General features: G+C 62.0%; 3 protein-coding genes across 4 annotated transcripts; 1 reads left to right on the top strand and 2 right to left on the bottom strand.

Annotated features, from left to right (window-relative positions):
• Positions 1–49: 49 nt before the first annotated feature.
• MORN4 (MORN repeat containing 4) lies at positions 50–3,644 on the bottom strand. 2 transcript variants are annotated; one of them, XM_066554669.1, is made up of 5 exons: positions 3,557–3,644; positions 1,827–1,924; positions 1,596–1,710; positions 1,401–1,510; positions 50–1,286 (listed from the first exon to the last, which is right to left on the bottom strand). In XM_066554669.1, exons 2-5 carry the CDS (start codon positions 1,891–1,893, stop codon positions 1,138–1,140), a joined length of 441 nt encoding a protein of 146 aa, XP_066410766.1. In that variant the 5' UTR covers positions 1,894–1,924; positions 3,557–3,644; the 3' UTR covers positions 50–1,137. The 2 variants fall into 2 exon arrangements, with proteins under 2 accessions (XP_066410766.1, XP_066410765.1); XM_066554668.1 differs by lacking the exon at positions 3,557–3,644 and adding an exon at positions 2,373–2,678.
• A 532-nt stretch (positions 3,645–4,176) lies between these two features.
• Positions 4,177–11,531, top strand: PI4K2A (phosphatidylinositol 4-kinase type 2 alpha). Its single transcript, XM_066555009.1, has 9 exons — positions 4,177–4,569; positions 7,138–7,338; positions 7,580–7,711; positions 7,796–7,949; positions 8,531–8,592; positions 9,026–9,125; positions 9,383–9,516; positions 9,793–9,852; positions 9,989–11,531. Exons 1-9 carry the CDS (start codon positions 4,177–4,179, stop codon positions 10,148–10,150), a joined length of 1,398 nt encoding a protein of 465 aa, XP_066411106.1. The 3' UTR covers positions 10,151–11,531.
• An 876-nt stretch (positions 11,532–12,407) lies between these two features.
• Positions 12,408–13,345, bottom strand: AVPI1 (arginine vasopressin induced 1). The gene is made up of 3 exons (XM_066555011.1): positions 13,230–13,345; positions 12,641–12,935; positions 12,408–12,560 (listed from the first exon to the last, which is right to left on the bottom strand). Exons 1-3 carry the CDS (start codon positions 13,318–13,320, stop codon positions 12,494–12,496), a joined length of 453 nt encoding a protein of 150 aa, XP_066411108.1. The 5' UTR covers positions 13,321–13,345; the 3' UTR covers positions 12,408–12,493.
• Positions 13,346–13,597: the final 252 nt, after the last annotated feature.

Here is a 13,597-nt window from a genome sequence, read left to right as displayed (position 1 = left end):
AGGCACCCACTCCATCCCTGCTCCCAGCAAAAAAGACATGGCACAGGTGTTTGGCAACATGGTTTACTCAGCTGAGGCCCGTGCAGGCAGCAGCACAAGGCAGGGTCACAGCAAGGCACGGGGCCCGGTGTGGGCAGAGACTGGCAGGGAAGCACAGCCCCTGCACTGGGCAGTGAGGGCTGCCAGGACCCCTGTGCCACAGCCAGCCAGACCACACTGGGGGTGAAGGTGAGCATGCAGTGGGGAGGTGAAGGATGCTTGTGGGGGGCAAAATGGGGAACTGTGTGTCCCCTGCCTGCCCCGTCACCATACCTCTATCCCCGCTCTGCCCAGGCCTCCTGCTCCAGCCCTGGCATTCCATGCAGCCCTGCTCATGTCCTCACTCCAGGCTCCAGCTGATCCTTCTCCTTGCTCACCATTGCTGCCATCCTCACCAGCGTGCAGCAGACATGTGCCAGGCTGGGCATTCCCCAGTCGCTCTTGGTGGGGATGCTGCTGCTGGTGTCCCCAAGGCAGTGGGTGGATAGATTGGCACAGGGATGAGGGGAACACAGCCCATTGGCTGGCCTGAGAGCAGGCTGGGTTCTTTGGGGACACAGTGTCACCGTACCCTGGGCATGCAGAGGGACGGCCAGTCACCCAGAGCTGAGGGTGCAGGCCCGGGGTGCATGCCTGGGGTGCCCACCTTGCCTCCAGGACCAGGGCAACAAAGTGAGCCAGGAGCTGCCCCTCTGGGGGCACGTGGTTCAGTCAGCAGCTTCCAGCCAAGGCACCCTGGCAGTGGGGTCAGGGACCAGCCTCTACCCCCCTGCTCCATCCTCTGCAGCTGGCTAGCAGCTGTAGTGGTCCACAGTCTTCCTGGGGGGAAGAGGGGCCAAGCCCCTGCCACCCTGTCCTTCTGCTGCTCCAGCAGGTGCCAGGGTTACAGCCAGAAAGAGAAGGCACCACGGCTGCCCCAGGGCACTTGGGTGGAGAGCGGAGAATCCCATCCCCTCCAGCGGCAGGGGTTTGGCAGGAGGATGCTTGGAGAGGACGAAGGGCAGGGAGGGGCACCCAGCAGTGCCACATCCCTTCTCCAGGGCCAGCCAGTGCCCAAGTAGGGGGTCCCTGCTCTGGTGGGAGGGGATGCAGGCACCCTCACGCTGTCAGGCTGTGGGCAGATTTGGAGGCGCCCTGGGCCCTCTGGATGATGGCCGTGCACTTCTCCCGCCGCAGCAGCTTGTTGTTCTCAAAGAATCCCTCATTGCGGGGCACGCCGTGCGAGCCATCAGGGAAGGTCAGGAGACCTGGGGAGGGGAGGGAAGGGCCGGGAGTGAAGAGGCAGGGAGCTGCACCCACCGGGATGGGGCCAGGGAGGTGCTGGAAGGGGCTGTGCTGAGCAGGGGCCATGCAGCACTCACCGAAGCCGTACACGCGCCCGCCTTTGAACTCGCCCTCAAAGGTCATGTTGTCACAGCGGGTGAAGACCCCGACGCCATTGAACTTGCCCTGCACAAACTCCCCCTCGTACCTGTGTGGGAGGGTCTCCTGAGGCAGCGGCTCCCCACGGCAAGGGGGAATGCCCAGGGAGGTGTATGCGGGAGCGCCGGGCCCACCTGGAGCCGTCGGAGAAGGTGAGCACACCGCAGCCGTGGAAGAGCCCGTTCTCAAAGTGCCCCACGTAAGCAGTGCCATCAGCAAACGTCAGCTGCCCGATGCCGTGCCTGCGACCTGGGTGAGAGCAGAAATGGGCAGCACTGGGCAGAGTGGGACCTGCCCCAGTGTGGAGCTGGGCAGAGATGTGGGGTTTGTTGTCCTCCAGCACAGGTGGCACCGTTCCCTCCTACCTTCTTTCCACTCGCCGCGGTACTCCTCCCCATTGGAGTAGGTGAAGGAGCCTTTGGTGAGGGTCATGGCAACAGCCTCCGGCACAGCAGGACAAGAGCTGGCAGGGAGAGGCACAGAGAGCTGCTGGGCAGGGAGAGCAGCTCGGCTCACCCAGAGCCCTTGCATCCTCTCGGCTCTCAGAGAGGCGCCTGCCTGCCCTGGGGACAGTTCTGCTAGGGCACAGCACAGATGAGGAGGTGAGCCCAGCTGCCCTGCCCAGGCTCTGAAACCCCAGCCGCCAGGTTCGGGTTGCTGCCCGCCCCACTGCAGGGCTCAGAGAGATGTGAGCCCACGGGGGTCACAGCCCTGTGAAATGTGAGTGAGTGGCAGGAAGGAGTGTGGCACGAGCTGGCTGCCTCCCTCATGGCACTCCAGCAGAACCCCAGAGGTCCTGCACTGTGCAGGCTCAGGCCAGGAGCCATTCTCAGCTTTGCTGAGGCAGTCCCAGACAGAAACAAGTGTTTTGAAGAGGAGATGGATTTGCTGGATTGTGTTCAGGGGAGTACCTCAGGAGAGGGAACAGAGAGCTTGTGGAGTTTCCAGATTCAGCATCAAGAATGGGCAGAGCCGGTTCACTCCCAGGGATGAGAGGACACTCCTCCCAAGAGGGACAGCAGAGATAGGATCCTGGGGCTTCAGGGCTTTGCTCGGCTACCCAGGCTTTGCAAACCTGTCTGCCAACAGCAAGCAGCCCCTGAAGCCCTGCACACCTCACAGAGCACTGCCACGCAGCACAGCTCTCCCTAGCACACAGGGAAGGCACCAGAATAGAGACAGCCCGGCAGGTGGGCTGGGCGCTGCCTCTCCAGCAGCTGCCGGTGCAGCTCAGGCAGTGCCAGAGATGGGAAGGAGCTTCCAGCATCCAAGCGGGGTCTAACCGCTTACAGCCGGCTGCACATCACCCAAAAGGTGGGTGCTGAACCTCATGAACCAGCAGGACGTGGCAAAATAGGAGCAAAACAGGAACTTGCCAGGGCTTTGTGTCAGAGAAATGGCCCCAGCCCAGGCGAGCAGCGACTGAACAGTGCTCTCTGCTGATGGGAGGCACCGGGAGCGCACCGCCGGCTCCCGCCCTGCAGCCTGCCCAGCCGCGCCAGGCGCAGGAGAGGGTGCTGCCGCGGGCTGTGACACGGCCAGCACGGCCTGTGACACTTCAGCCGGAGGACAGCGCCCCAGGAGCGCTCCAGCCTGCCAGGAGCCGGGCCCGCCCGCACTGGGCTCCCGGTACCCCGAGCCCGCACCGCGTACCGCGCCCGCCGCAGGGAGGGGCAGCGCGCCCCGCACTGCCCGGACCGCACAGCGGCCGAGGGGGCACGACCCCGTTGCACCACACCAGACATCCCCGGGCCGAGGCACGGACATCCCGCCCGTGCCACGCATCCACGGGGGATGCGCGCACACCCCGCCTGGGCAGGGTGGCCGCGGGCGTGACCGCGCCCACGGGTGATGCACCCACACCCCGGTGTACCGATACCCCGTCGTGTCTCTGTTCCTGTGAGCGATCACCCACACCCCGCCGTGTCCGTGCACCACGGCTGATGCACCCGCACCCCGGTGTGTTCATGCACCCACGGCTGACACACGCACGCCCCACCAGCGGGACGCGCGTGGCGATGCTCACGGGCCCGGTGCGTGCCCAGGAGCGGGGCGGGCGGGGCGGGCGGCGCAGGGACCCGCGGCCCACGCTCACCTGGCTCTGCGCTGTCCGCCTACACCGCTCCCCAGCAGGTCCCGCCGAGGGGCGGTGGCGCCACCGCCCCTGCCAGCACCCCGCCCCGCCGGGCGGTGCCGCGCCGCCAGCGTCCATCCCCACTCGCCGTTGGCTGTTTCCATGGCAACCGCTAGCAACGCGGATGTTCATTGGCCAGCTGCGTTGCACGCCCTCGCCGGTCGCCATCTTTGTGTGGGGCAAGGAGCTCGCCACAGCGGGCGTGGCTGCAGGGGGGCAGCGCCACCGCCCTGCTGCCATCTTTGCGAAGGGCAGCAATGGGCACGGCCACTCCAGAACGTCCATCTTTGTGTAGGGCACTGGCCGCCAGCCGCCACGGCGGGGGTGTACGGGGGGCGAAGACACCATGGCCTCCCCGAACGAACGGTTAGAGGCGCGAGAGGTTCCGACCTAGCCCCAGCGGTATCATGTCCGCAGCCGCGCCCGCGGCTCCGGCCGCAGCGGCCGGGCTGGGCGTGGCGCGACGTGGGGCGGAGCAGCCAATGGGGTGCGGCGGGGGGCGGAGCAGCCCCTGGGGCGCCGTGACGCGGTCGGAACCGGAAGCGGCGGCAGCGGCACGGCGGGGCCGGGCGGGCGGCGCGATGGACGAGACGAGCCCGCTGGTGTCGCCGGAGAGGGCTCAGGGCCCCGACTACGGGCTGCCGGGGGGAGCCGTGCGCGCCCTCCCGCCCGCTGCGCCCCCGCCGCCCTCCCCTCCCGGCTCCCCTGGTGGCCGCGACCGCGAGCGGCAGCCGCTGCTGGAGCGCGGGGCGCGGGGCCCGGCGGCGGCGCAGGCCCAGGCGCAGGCCCAGGCGGCGGCGGCGGCAGCGGCGGCGGCAGCGGCGGCTGCGCAGCGGGAGCGCAACGACTTCCCCGAGGATCCCGAGTTTGCCGACGTGGTGCGGCGGGCTGAGCTGGCCAGCGAGCGCGGCATCTTCCCCGAGCGCATCTCGCAGGGCTCCAGCGGCAGCTACTTCGTGAAGGACCCGCAGGGGGTGAGCTGGGCCTAGCCCCGCGTGGCCGACCCCGGGGTGGTGCCGCCCCCGTAGCTCCGGAGGCCTGTGCGCTGAGCGGCACCGGCCGGGCGCGGCACGCTGGGGGAGTGACCGGCATGGAGGGCTGGTAGGAGCGACCGGAGCGGGTCTGAGCCTCCCCGGGGAGAAGTACAGTGGAAGCAGAAGCTAGAGTGCGGGGCAACAGTGTCCAAGTGCTGATTCAACCTCTTCTGCGGCTTTGTGCCCAAAGAGGAAGGGTCACCCCCTCCCACAGGCCTGTCCATCAGCATCTGAACACAGTGACTCCAGCCCCAGGGCTGTGACTCTGTGGGCTGAGCTGGTTTTGGCCTGTTTTTTTGAACTGAATGAGATGTCTTCTCTGTGGCTGTGTGGTTGGTATAATGGAGACAAAGTCCTTGGCATGTAGCTGGTCCCCTATAGACCTGGTTGGCTGTGTGGCAGCTGTCTTTGTGCCACTGACCGGATGACTGTGCAGCACAGGCTGGCTTGTCTTGTGACATGCTGCTCCCTGCACAATTACTTGAGCTCTTGCTGTTTCCTGTGGCTCCCTTGCCACGTGTGTGCTGGGCTGCTTCCAGGGAATCAGGAGTGAGCTTTGTGGTTTCTGATGTGTCCTAGTTTTCCCTCTCTGGGTGAAAGCCGGCTCTTGGAAGCTGTTGCAGGCAGTTCCCAGCTTGGCTGATGGCGTGTGGGGAAATACTCGTTTGTGCCACAGCCCACCTCCCTCCTATTGCTCAGTAGGAGTGGGCAGCCAGATGAGCTACTTGGGGATTGCAGGCTGGAGGCTGCCTGGCTGTAGGAGACCCAAACTCAAGGATGGCTGCTAGACCATGAGTGTGAGAAGTCAAAGTCTGTGTACTGCTGGTGTTGTCAGCTGGCAGGTCCCCCAGATTATCCTGCTGCCAGCAAATGTGGTGTGTGACTGGTTGCTTGATTGCTGCCCAGGGTTACCAAAAACATCCCACTGCTGGCACAGGAGTGAGTGCAGCATGTAGATATTGTGAGCAGCAGGGGGAAGATACTGGGGGGAAAGACTTTCTTCTTTGATTATTTCCCTTGAGGTTACTGGGGCCTGAGCTGTTCCAGGGCTGTGCTGCCCAGCCCCAGTGGTTATGATCACCCCACTGCCAGCTGCTCCCCTGTGCTGGCTGGGCTCTCTCTGCCTTGCTGCTGGCACCAGGCAGACCTGTTTTCCCTGTCAGTGCTGCTCTCGGCATGGGGCTGTCTGGAAAGGGATGCTGTGCTGCCAGGCCTCTGCTGTCTGCTTCCATGCTGTCCCTGCCTGACTGGGCCTTGTTCTGCTGGACTGGTTCCATGGAGCACAGGGCTTCATGCTACCAGAGCTCCTGACATGCCTCTTTGTGGGCTTTTATCCAAGCATGGATATATTGACAGTCGTGTGACAGCCGTGTGGGGCTGGTGCGGGGATTGCCTTCCTGCCTGCCTAGGGAAAGTGGCTCCACCATGTGATCTGGACATGGCTCAAGTGATCCTCTTCCCTCAAACCCTCCCTTTCTGTTCTTCCTGGTGGACAGAGCCTTGGTTCTGCTTGCTCTGGCCTGGCTTTTGGCCCCTGAGATTGCATTAAGGTTCCCTGCTGAAGCATTGGAACTCATGTTCTACTTCCACATTCTGGCAGGAGCTCAGCTTGGGGAAGCGATGCCCACTCGGGCCAGGGCTAGCAGTAGCCATGGGGAGAAGGTCTGGTTGCATGTGATGCTGAGTCACTCCAGAGCAGGAACTGCCATCCCCCCAGGGATGCCTGACTTGTGGGGACAGGTGGCCTTGCTCCTGTCCCAGCCCTTCTCCCATCTGTGTGCCATGGCAGTGCTGGCTCAGTGGTGGTGCAGTGCCCTGCACAAGGCTTCTGTGCCCTCTGCAGCAGGGGGATACCTACACTGCTGTCCCCACTGTTGGGTTGGTGTGTGTGTGAGGCTGGGTTGAGGGGCTGGGAGTGCTGCTGGTACCAGCTGGTGGCCAGTCTGGAGCTGTCTGTGCCCTCCTGTCCACAGTGTATTCAGAGAGTCAGCCCTTCTGCTGGACTCCCCAGCACAGAGCCCTGGCTCCTCAGGGGTCCTGCAGGTGCTTGGCTGTTATGGTCCTTTTCCTCTGCTCAGTTTGAGATCAACTCTGTTCAATTTTTGAGCCAGGGCAGGGATTGCTATCCTGTCCCTTTCCTGTGTGAACATAATGACCAGTGATGAGCAGTAGCTCTCCCCCGCCATCCAAAGGTCACTGGAATGAGACTGATGTGTTTACCAGGAGACTGCATCATCATTGGTGTTTTTTGGGACTCATGTTGGGTATAAAGGTCTCTGGGGAGCACTGTGCTCTTTTGGGATGGGATACTGGCTGGAGAGAGCTTCTTCCCAGCTCTGGCTACCTCCCTCCTGGGAGCTGTGGAGTTTTGCCTGGTCCCAGGAGGCTGGTTATTATCCTAATGAGGGGCAGTTCTGGACCTGTTCCTTAGTATCCCCACTGTGGGCTGAGGAAAGTGTCCCAGCTCTGCCAGTTCCTGGACTCAGCTCTCTTCTCTCCCACTCACAGAAAATCATTGGCGTCTTCAAGCCCAAGAATGAGGAGCCCTATGGGCAGCTGAACCCCAAGTGGACCAAGTGGCTGCAGAAGTTGTGCTGCCCATGCTGCTTTGGGAGAGACTGCCTTGTCCTGAACCAGGGCTACCTGTCAGAGGCAGGTGCCAGCCTGGTAGACCAGAAACTGGAACTCAACATTGTTCCCCGCACAAAGGTGAGGGGACAGCTGCTGGGGGCTTCTTCTAGGGAGCCTTTTGTGTGCTTCCACACAGCTCTGCTTGCACCTTATCTTGTGTCACTGCTGACCTAGGAGATTGAGTGCTCTAGAGTAGGACTGTTATTGCTCAAACCGTGGGGATCCTTGTGCTGGGCAGAGCTCTGGGAAATGCTGTGTCTTTTCGGGCAGTCATGTGATTTGCCAGAGGCCCCTGCTGACTGTGCTCATGTCCCTGCAGGTGGTGTATCTGGCCAGTGAGACCTTTAACTACAGTGCCATTGACAGGGTGAAGTCCCGAGGAAAGAGGCTGGCCCTGGAGAAGGTGCCGAAGGTTGGCCAGCGCTTCAACCGCATTGGCCTGCCACCCAAGGTAGGGCTGCCAGCCTCCATGCCTGCCTGTTAGCACCTCCCCAGCCTCTGTGGCCTTGTGTAATGCAGCCTGTCCTTGCCTCAGGTGGGCTCCTTCCAGCTCTTTGTGGAAGGCTACAAGGATGCAGACTACTGGCTGCGGCGCTTTGAAGCCGAGCCGCTCCCGGAGAACACAAATCGGCAGCTGCTGCTGCAGTTCGAGCGGCTGGTGGTGCTGGACTACATCATCAGGAACACAGGTAGGGCCAGCTGCCTGCCACTGGATGCTGCTGCTCCTTCATGTCCTACCATGCTGCAGAAAGGGGTGGGAGATAGGGTCTCCATGGCTTTTCTCTGCACCTGAGACTCCTCTCCCCTTGGTTGCTGCCAGGTGACATCTGCCTCTAGGCAGAGTGCAGCTGCTGGGCTGCTCACCACCTGAGGCTCTGGCTGCTGGCCAGTTTACTGGCAAATCTGTATCTACCATGGTGCTCAGGTGAAAGTTTGCCAACTGTGAGGATCCAGGGACATCCAGAAACCCAGCACCTAACTGTGCCCCTGTATATCCCATTTCACACCGTGTTTCTGAGTTTCTGCTAGGGGTTGCACTCTGGGGCTTGCAGGCTGACCTTTCTCTTGGGAGCTGGCGATATGTGGACCTCTAGGGCTGTCTGTGAGGGGCTTGATGTGGCTTCCCATGCCTGCAGCAAGTTTAAGGGCTCTGGGAGTTTGTGCCTAAAATGTGTCTGTCTCACTTCTGGGTCAGAGGAGGAATAGTCTTCTGCCCAGCCTGGTGCAGGGAGGCCCTGGTGCTGACACAGCTGCTTTTATCTCCCTGCAGATCGGGGCAATGACAACTGGCTCATCAAGTATGACTGTCCCCTGGACAGCGCGGGCGTGCGGGTGAGTGGCTGCTCCTGGGCAGGGGCAACACAGGGACTCTGCTTCTGGAAGCTGCCAGCTTGGCAGGCAGGACAGGCATTTCCCATCTGGTTTGGGTTGCCAGGTGTGTTGAGGCCTGATCTTGTCTCCTGGGCCTTTTGTTACCATTTGCATTGGTGACTTGTGGCCTAGTGGGACTTTGTGAGGGTGTAGCTGAACTCTGTGGGGGAAACTGGTGTTGCTGGACCTTGGAGTGAGGCCTGGGGGGAAAACAGCCTTGTCCCCCTTCCCACCCAAAGCAGACTATGCTTCCCTGTGGTTAAGGTGCCATGCTACAAGCAAGAGGCTGCTGTGCCTCTGTGGTAGCCAGGGCAGAGATCCTGACAGTGGGGAGTAGGAGAAGGACTGTTCCTGCTGGGAGGACCTCCTTGTGACATGCTTCACTTCCTTCCAGGACAGCGACTGGGTGGTGGTGAAGGAGCCCATCATCAAGCTGGCTGCTATAGACAATGGTTTGGCCTTTCCCTTGAAACACCCGGACTCCTGGAGAGCATGTGAGTCCCTCAGGCTATGCCAAGGCACCATGGCAATCCACACAACTCCATGCTTGGGCATCCTTTTCAAGGATTGTAGAGGAGAGGGCTAGGGCTGTGTCTCTGCAACTTCTGGGTTCATGGGCAGCTCCTCAGCAGAGACTGTAGAAGGCAGATGCTGGACTCTGTGTCCCAGATTCAGGGAATCTAGCACCCAGGGGCACATGGCACCATGTGTTACATTCCCCAGTTCTAATGTCTCCTGCTTTCTTCCACAGATCCGTTCTACTGGGCATGGCTGCCCCAGGCCAAAATCCCCTTTTCACAGGAGATCAAGGACCTGATTCTTCCCAAGATCTCAGACCCCAACTTTGTCAAGGACCTGGAGGAAGATCTATATGAGCTCTTCAAGGTGAGCTGGAGGAGTAGTGGAAATGAAAAAAAGCAGGAGTGGTATTGGGGAACTCCCTGTCAAGGTTGCAGGGACAGAGGTGGTCAAGCTCCTGACAGTGTTTCTAGGCTAAGACACAGCAGGGTTATTCTGCCAGAAGCTGAGGATTCAATGTGGGAGAAGCAGGAAACCCATGGGACAGGACAGGGGGTATGGCTTACATGGGGAATAGGCATCTTGTTCACTGCATGAAGCAGTGGGTGGATCTCATTGTGTTCTTTGCTCTCTCTCTTGCAGAAAGACCCTGGCTTTGACAGGGGACAGTTTCACAAGCAGATTGCTGTCATGAGAGGCCAGGTAAGCTGTGCATAGGGAAGACAGATGGGTGAGGTAGGAAGCCTTGTCCTGCCTTTGTGGCAGGAAGGGTGCTGGAGTGGATGCTCTTTGTTGCTCAGGCAGGGCAGCTCAGGCATTGCTCTGTTGTGCCATACAGATCCTGAACCTGACTCAGGCGTTGAAGGATGGGAAGAGTCCACTGCACCTGGTTCAGATGCCGCCTGTGATTGTGGAAACAGCGCGCTCCCACCAGCGCTCCGCCAGTGAGTCCTACACGCAGAGCTTCCAGAGCCGGAAGCCTTTCTTCTCATGGTGGTAGCTGTGGGAGCCGTGGGCAGGGCTTGGCCACCTCGGACTAGCACTGCGAGAGGAGCTGGGCCACTGCTGCCTCCTGTGGCTGGGACTCGACCTTCAGGGTAGAGCGAGCAGATGCGACTGGAGGAACCTGCAGCTGAACTGGAGGAGCCAGGCAGAATGGGCATGGTCCCTCCCCAGCTCCATTGGAGCTTGGTGCCCTGCCTGGGGCAGGGGCCAGGGGGAGGTGTGGGAATCTACCAGGAACTGTGGTATGGCTGGGACCCTGCTCCTGCCTCTGTTCCTTGGCCTGCATGCAGTTCTGAGCACCCCTGCTTGGGGCTGGGATGAACGGGCTACCTGAGCCAGGATCCGTCCAGCCCATTACACCAGCCACTGGCCCTTCTTTTCCCCACCATGCCAGCTGCCAGGCTGGGAAGGCCTTTAGTAGGTGATACCCCCTCCATTTCCCTGAGGGTGTGCTGTACTCCTCCACTGTCCCTCCAGTGCCCCAACCCCGTGCACGCTGCTTTCCTCAGGGGGAGTTCCTGCTGCCCACTGGCATAGCGGGGACCACAATGAACGGCTGTTCTCTGGCTAGAAGCTCGAGGAGGGGACATAAGAGGGACAACACAGGGGACTGGCTTGGATGCAGTTAGACACTAAGGCAAAAAAGGTGCTGGCTTGTCCCTGTGAAGAGCAGGTGGCTTCACAGAGCTCTCCCATGGGAGCTCTCCCCTTTTGCCCCAGTCCATTTCTCCTGCCTGCTCTCCATAGCTGCTCTCGCTTGACTTTCTTTCCTCTCCCAGCAAGCTCCCTGGCTGCTGTGCAGCCAGCATGGTGCCAGCCTTGTCTGTGCCTAGGGACCCTCTGAGGGGCAGGGGTTGCCAGGGAAGGGCTGGAGGGGCTCTTCTGCCACATGGGTGGGAGTACTGGGGGGCCAGCATGGACTCCTGGCTGCCCTGGAGCTGACAATCTCGCAGGCCTGCTGTGGGTGGGGAGGCAGGGAGCCCCTCTCTTACCAGCAGCTGCTGAGCTTGTGTTGTATAAAACAGCGCCAGGGCTGCTGCCTGCACCTGCTTGCCTTGAGCTGTGACTTCTCAGGCTGCTGGAGAAAGTCAGTGTTGGGTCTTGCTGTTCTGTTAGCTCATCTTTGGGGAGTGAGAGGGATGAAGGCAGGTGAACCTGGAAGGCAGAGGAGCTGCCTTGTCTCCTGCAATGGGGAGGGGACTCAGCACTGGCTGTGTAAGCACAGAGGGGGCAGCAGTGGAGATCCCAACTACCCGGCCGGGCCCAGCTGCATTTGACTGACCCAAAATGTATTGTTCTAATGCACTGTAGAAATGTATGTAATGTATTTAAACCATGCAACGGTCTGAATAACAGAGCTGCCATTCAGCTGGCTACATCTGTGCCTCTGCAGCACCCTAGAGCAGGTCGGGGCTCCTCAGCCCATGGCTGGTATCCATGTGTACCTGCACAGGGATGCACTAGCCGCCTGCAACTGCTGGAGCGGCTGCAGGACAGAGTTCCTTTCCTGTCTGCTCATGCTGGACATTGAGGGCAACCAGCTGTCTCTTGGCATCTTGTGTCTGCAGATCCTGCTCCAGTCTCTCCTGAGCCCAGTGGCTCTTGGAGAGGGAGCTCTGGAGGCTGGAGATAAGGCTGCCCAGCTGCTGCTTGTCCTCCTCGAAGTGGCCACATTCAGACTGCAAGGCTGCTTCCTGTAGCTACTTCTCCTCCTTCAGCCACAGGACCATAGCCTGGAGTTTTGTTCTTTTGGCAGCGAGTCTGAATACCTCCTGTTTCAGCTCCTTCACCTTCAGAATGTTCCCCATGACTTCTCCGTTCTCCTGAGTGCTACACTCTTCCAGCTTGGCCAGCTGGTCTTCCAGCAGCGAAATCTTTCCCTGGAGAATCTCTATTCTCTCTTCCTAGTGTTCTTTCTCATGGAGGGCAGCATGTAGCTTGTTCTTCAGTTGTCCCTGTGACTGTGCCATGGCAGTTACTGTGTGACTGTGCACTGGAACAAATTGCCCAGAGAGGCTGTGGAGTGCCCCTCACAAGAGATATTCAGGAACCATCTGCATGCGATGCTGTGACATCTGCTCTAGGATGACCCTGCTTGAGCAGGGAGGCTGGAACAGATGACCCATAGGTCTGTTCCAACCTCACCTGTCGTGTGGGGCTGTTCCCCTTGCACTAGGTGCTGTACAGCAGCCTGAACCGTGGTTCTGCCACTCAGGGATGGGCAGGACACAACCAGAGCCTCACCCAGCCACCACCGTCCACCCTTTATTAACCATTCATTGCACCCTGCCCAGTACACTTAGGGCCCTTGGAAGGCTGCTCGGCGCGGCCCAGCCGCTCAGCGCTGCTGCTTGGACCCTGAGCCCGTCCTGGCCCCGCAGTCACCCTCCAGCTTCTCCGCGATCCTACGGGCAAGAGGTGCGTGTTAGCGGCGTGGCCCGGCCGCACTTCCCCCGGTTGCCCCGCCTCCGAGACCCGTACCTACCGAAGGTGTTCGAAGCGCCGTAGCGCGGCCATCCCACCGCCGGGCTGGGCTGTTCGTCGTCGCCGAAGCCGCCGCAGGGCCCGCGCCATGCGCCGTTGGCCCGCGTACCGCCAGACGAGGCGGGCGCGCTCCTCGGGCCGCTCGGCCCCGCCGCTCCGGAACAGGCTCCGCAGCTCTCGCAGCCCCACGCCCTGGAAGATGTTGGCCGAGGCCCGCTTGCGGGCGCGGGCTGCGGGCGCCGCCCGTCCCGGAGAGTCGCTCACCACCGAGGCCGGAGTGCCCATGGCCCTGGCCGCTGCGGGCACCGAACAGTCGGCGTCAGGCTGCGGTCTCGCCGCCCGGTCCGGTCCGCCTCCCCCGGGATCCGGCGCGGATGCCCAGTGAGGAAGGGGGGGCGTCGGGTTAAGGGCGGTCCGGGATGCCGGGCAGGGGGCCAGCCGCACAGGCGTTGCCGCCCGGGAACGCGGGAGACGCCCCGGCTCGGGCCGGGGCACGCAAGTCCGGTCCCGCCCTGCCCGGGGCGCTGGGCCCCGCCGTGACCCACTTTCGCTCCGACGCTGCCCCGCACCCACCGGCCCCTCGCACAGACCTGGCGGTGGCGGCTCCGCCTGGTGTCCGCTGCGTTCCCGGACCCGCTTCGCGCCACCGCGCCGGGGTCCCGCCACAGCCGCGCGCCCCATTCATTCACCGCTGCGTGCCGGCCCCGCCCCCGCGAATCCCCGCCCGCCTCCCGCTGCCACGGCCAATCGGCGCCGAGGGGCGCGGCTGCCCCGCTTCTCTAGGAGGCCACGTGGCAGATGACGTCACGGGCGGGGTGCGAGGCCTCGCCCCTGGGCGGGGCCCCGCCGCTCGGCACTCCGAAGGGAATCCCGGATGACGTAAGGGCAACCCCGGCGCGCGCCCGCCGCCGCACGGGGTCCTGGTGCGCTGTCCCTGCGCCCCGCCGCCGGCATCGGT

This window comes from Molothrus aeneus, chromosome 8, assembly GCF_037042795.1.
Source record: "Molothrus aeneus isolate 106 chromosome 8, BPBGC_Maene_1.0, whole genome shotgun sequence".
Classification (NCBI taxonomy): domain Eukaryota; kingdom Metazoa; phylum Chordata; class Aves; order Passeriformes; family Icteridae; genus Molothrus; species Molothrus aeneus.
Note: the sequence above shows the minus strand (reverse complement) of the source record. Positions and strands in the feature narration are given on the sequence as shown.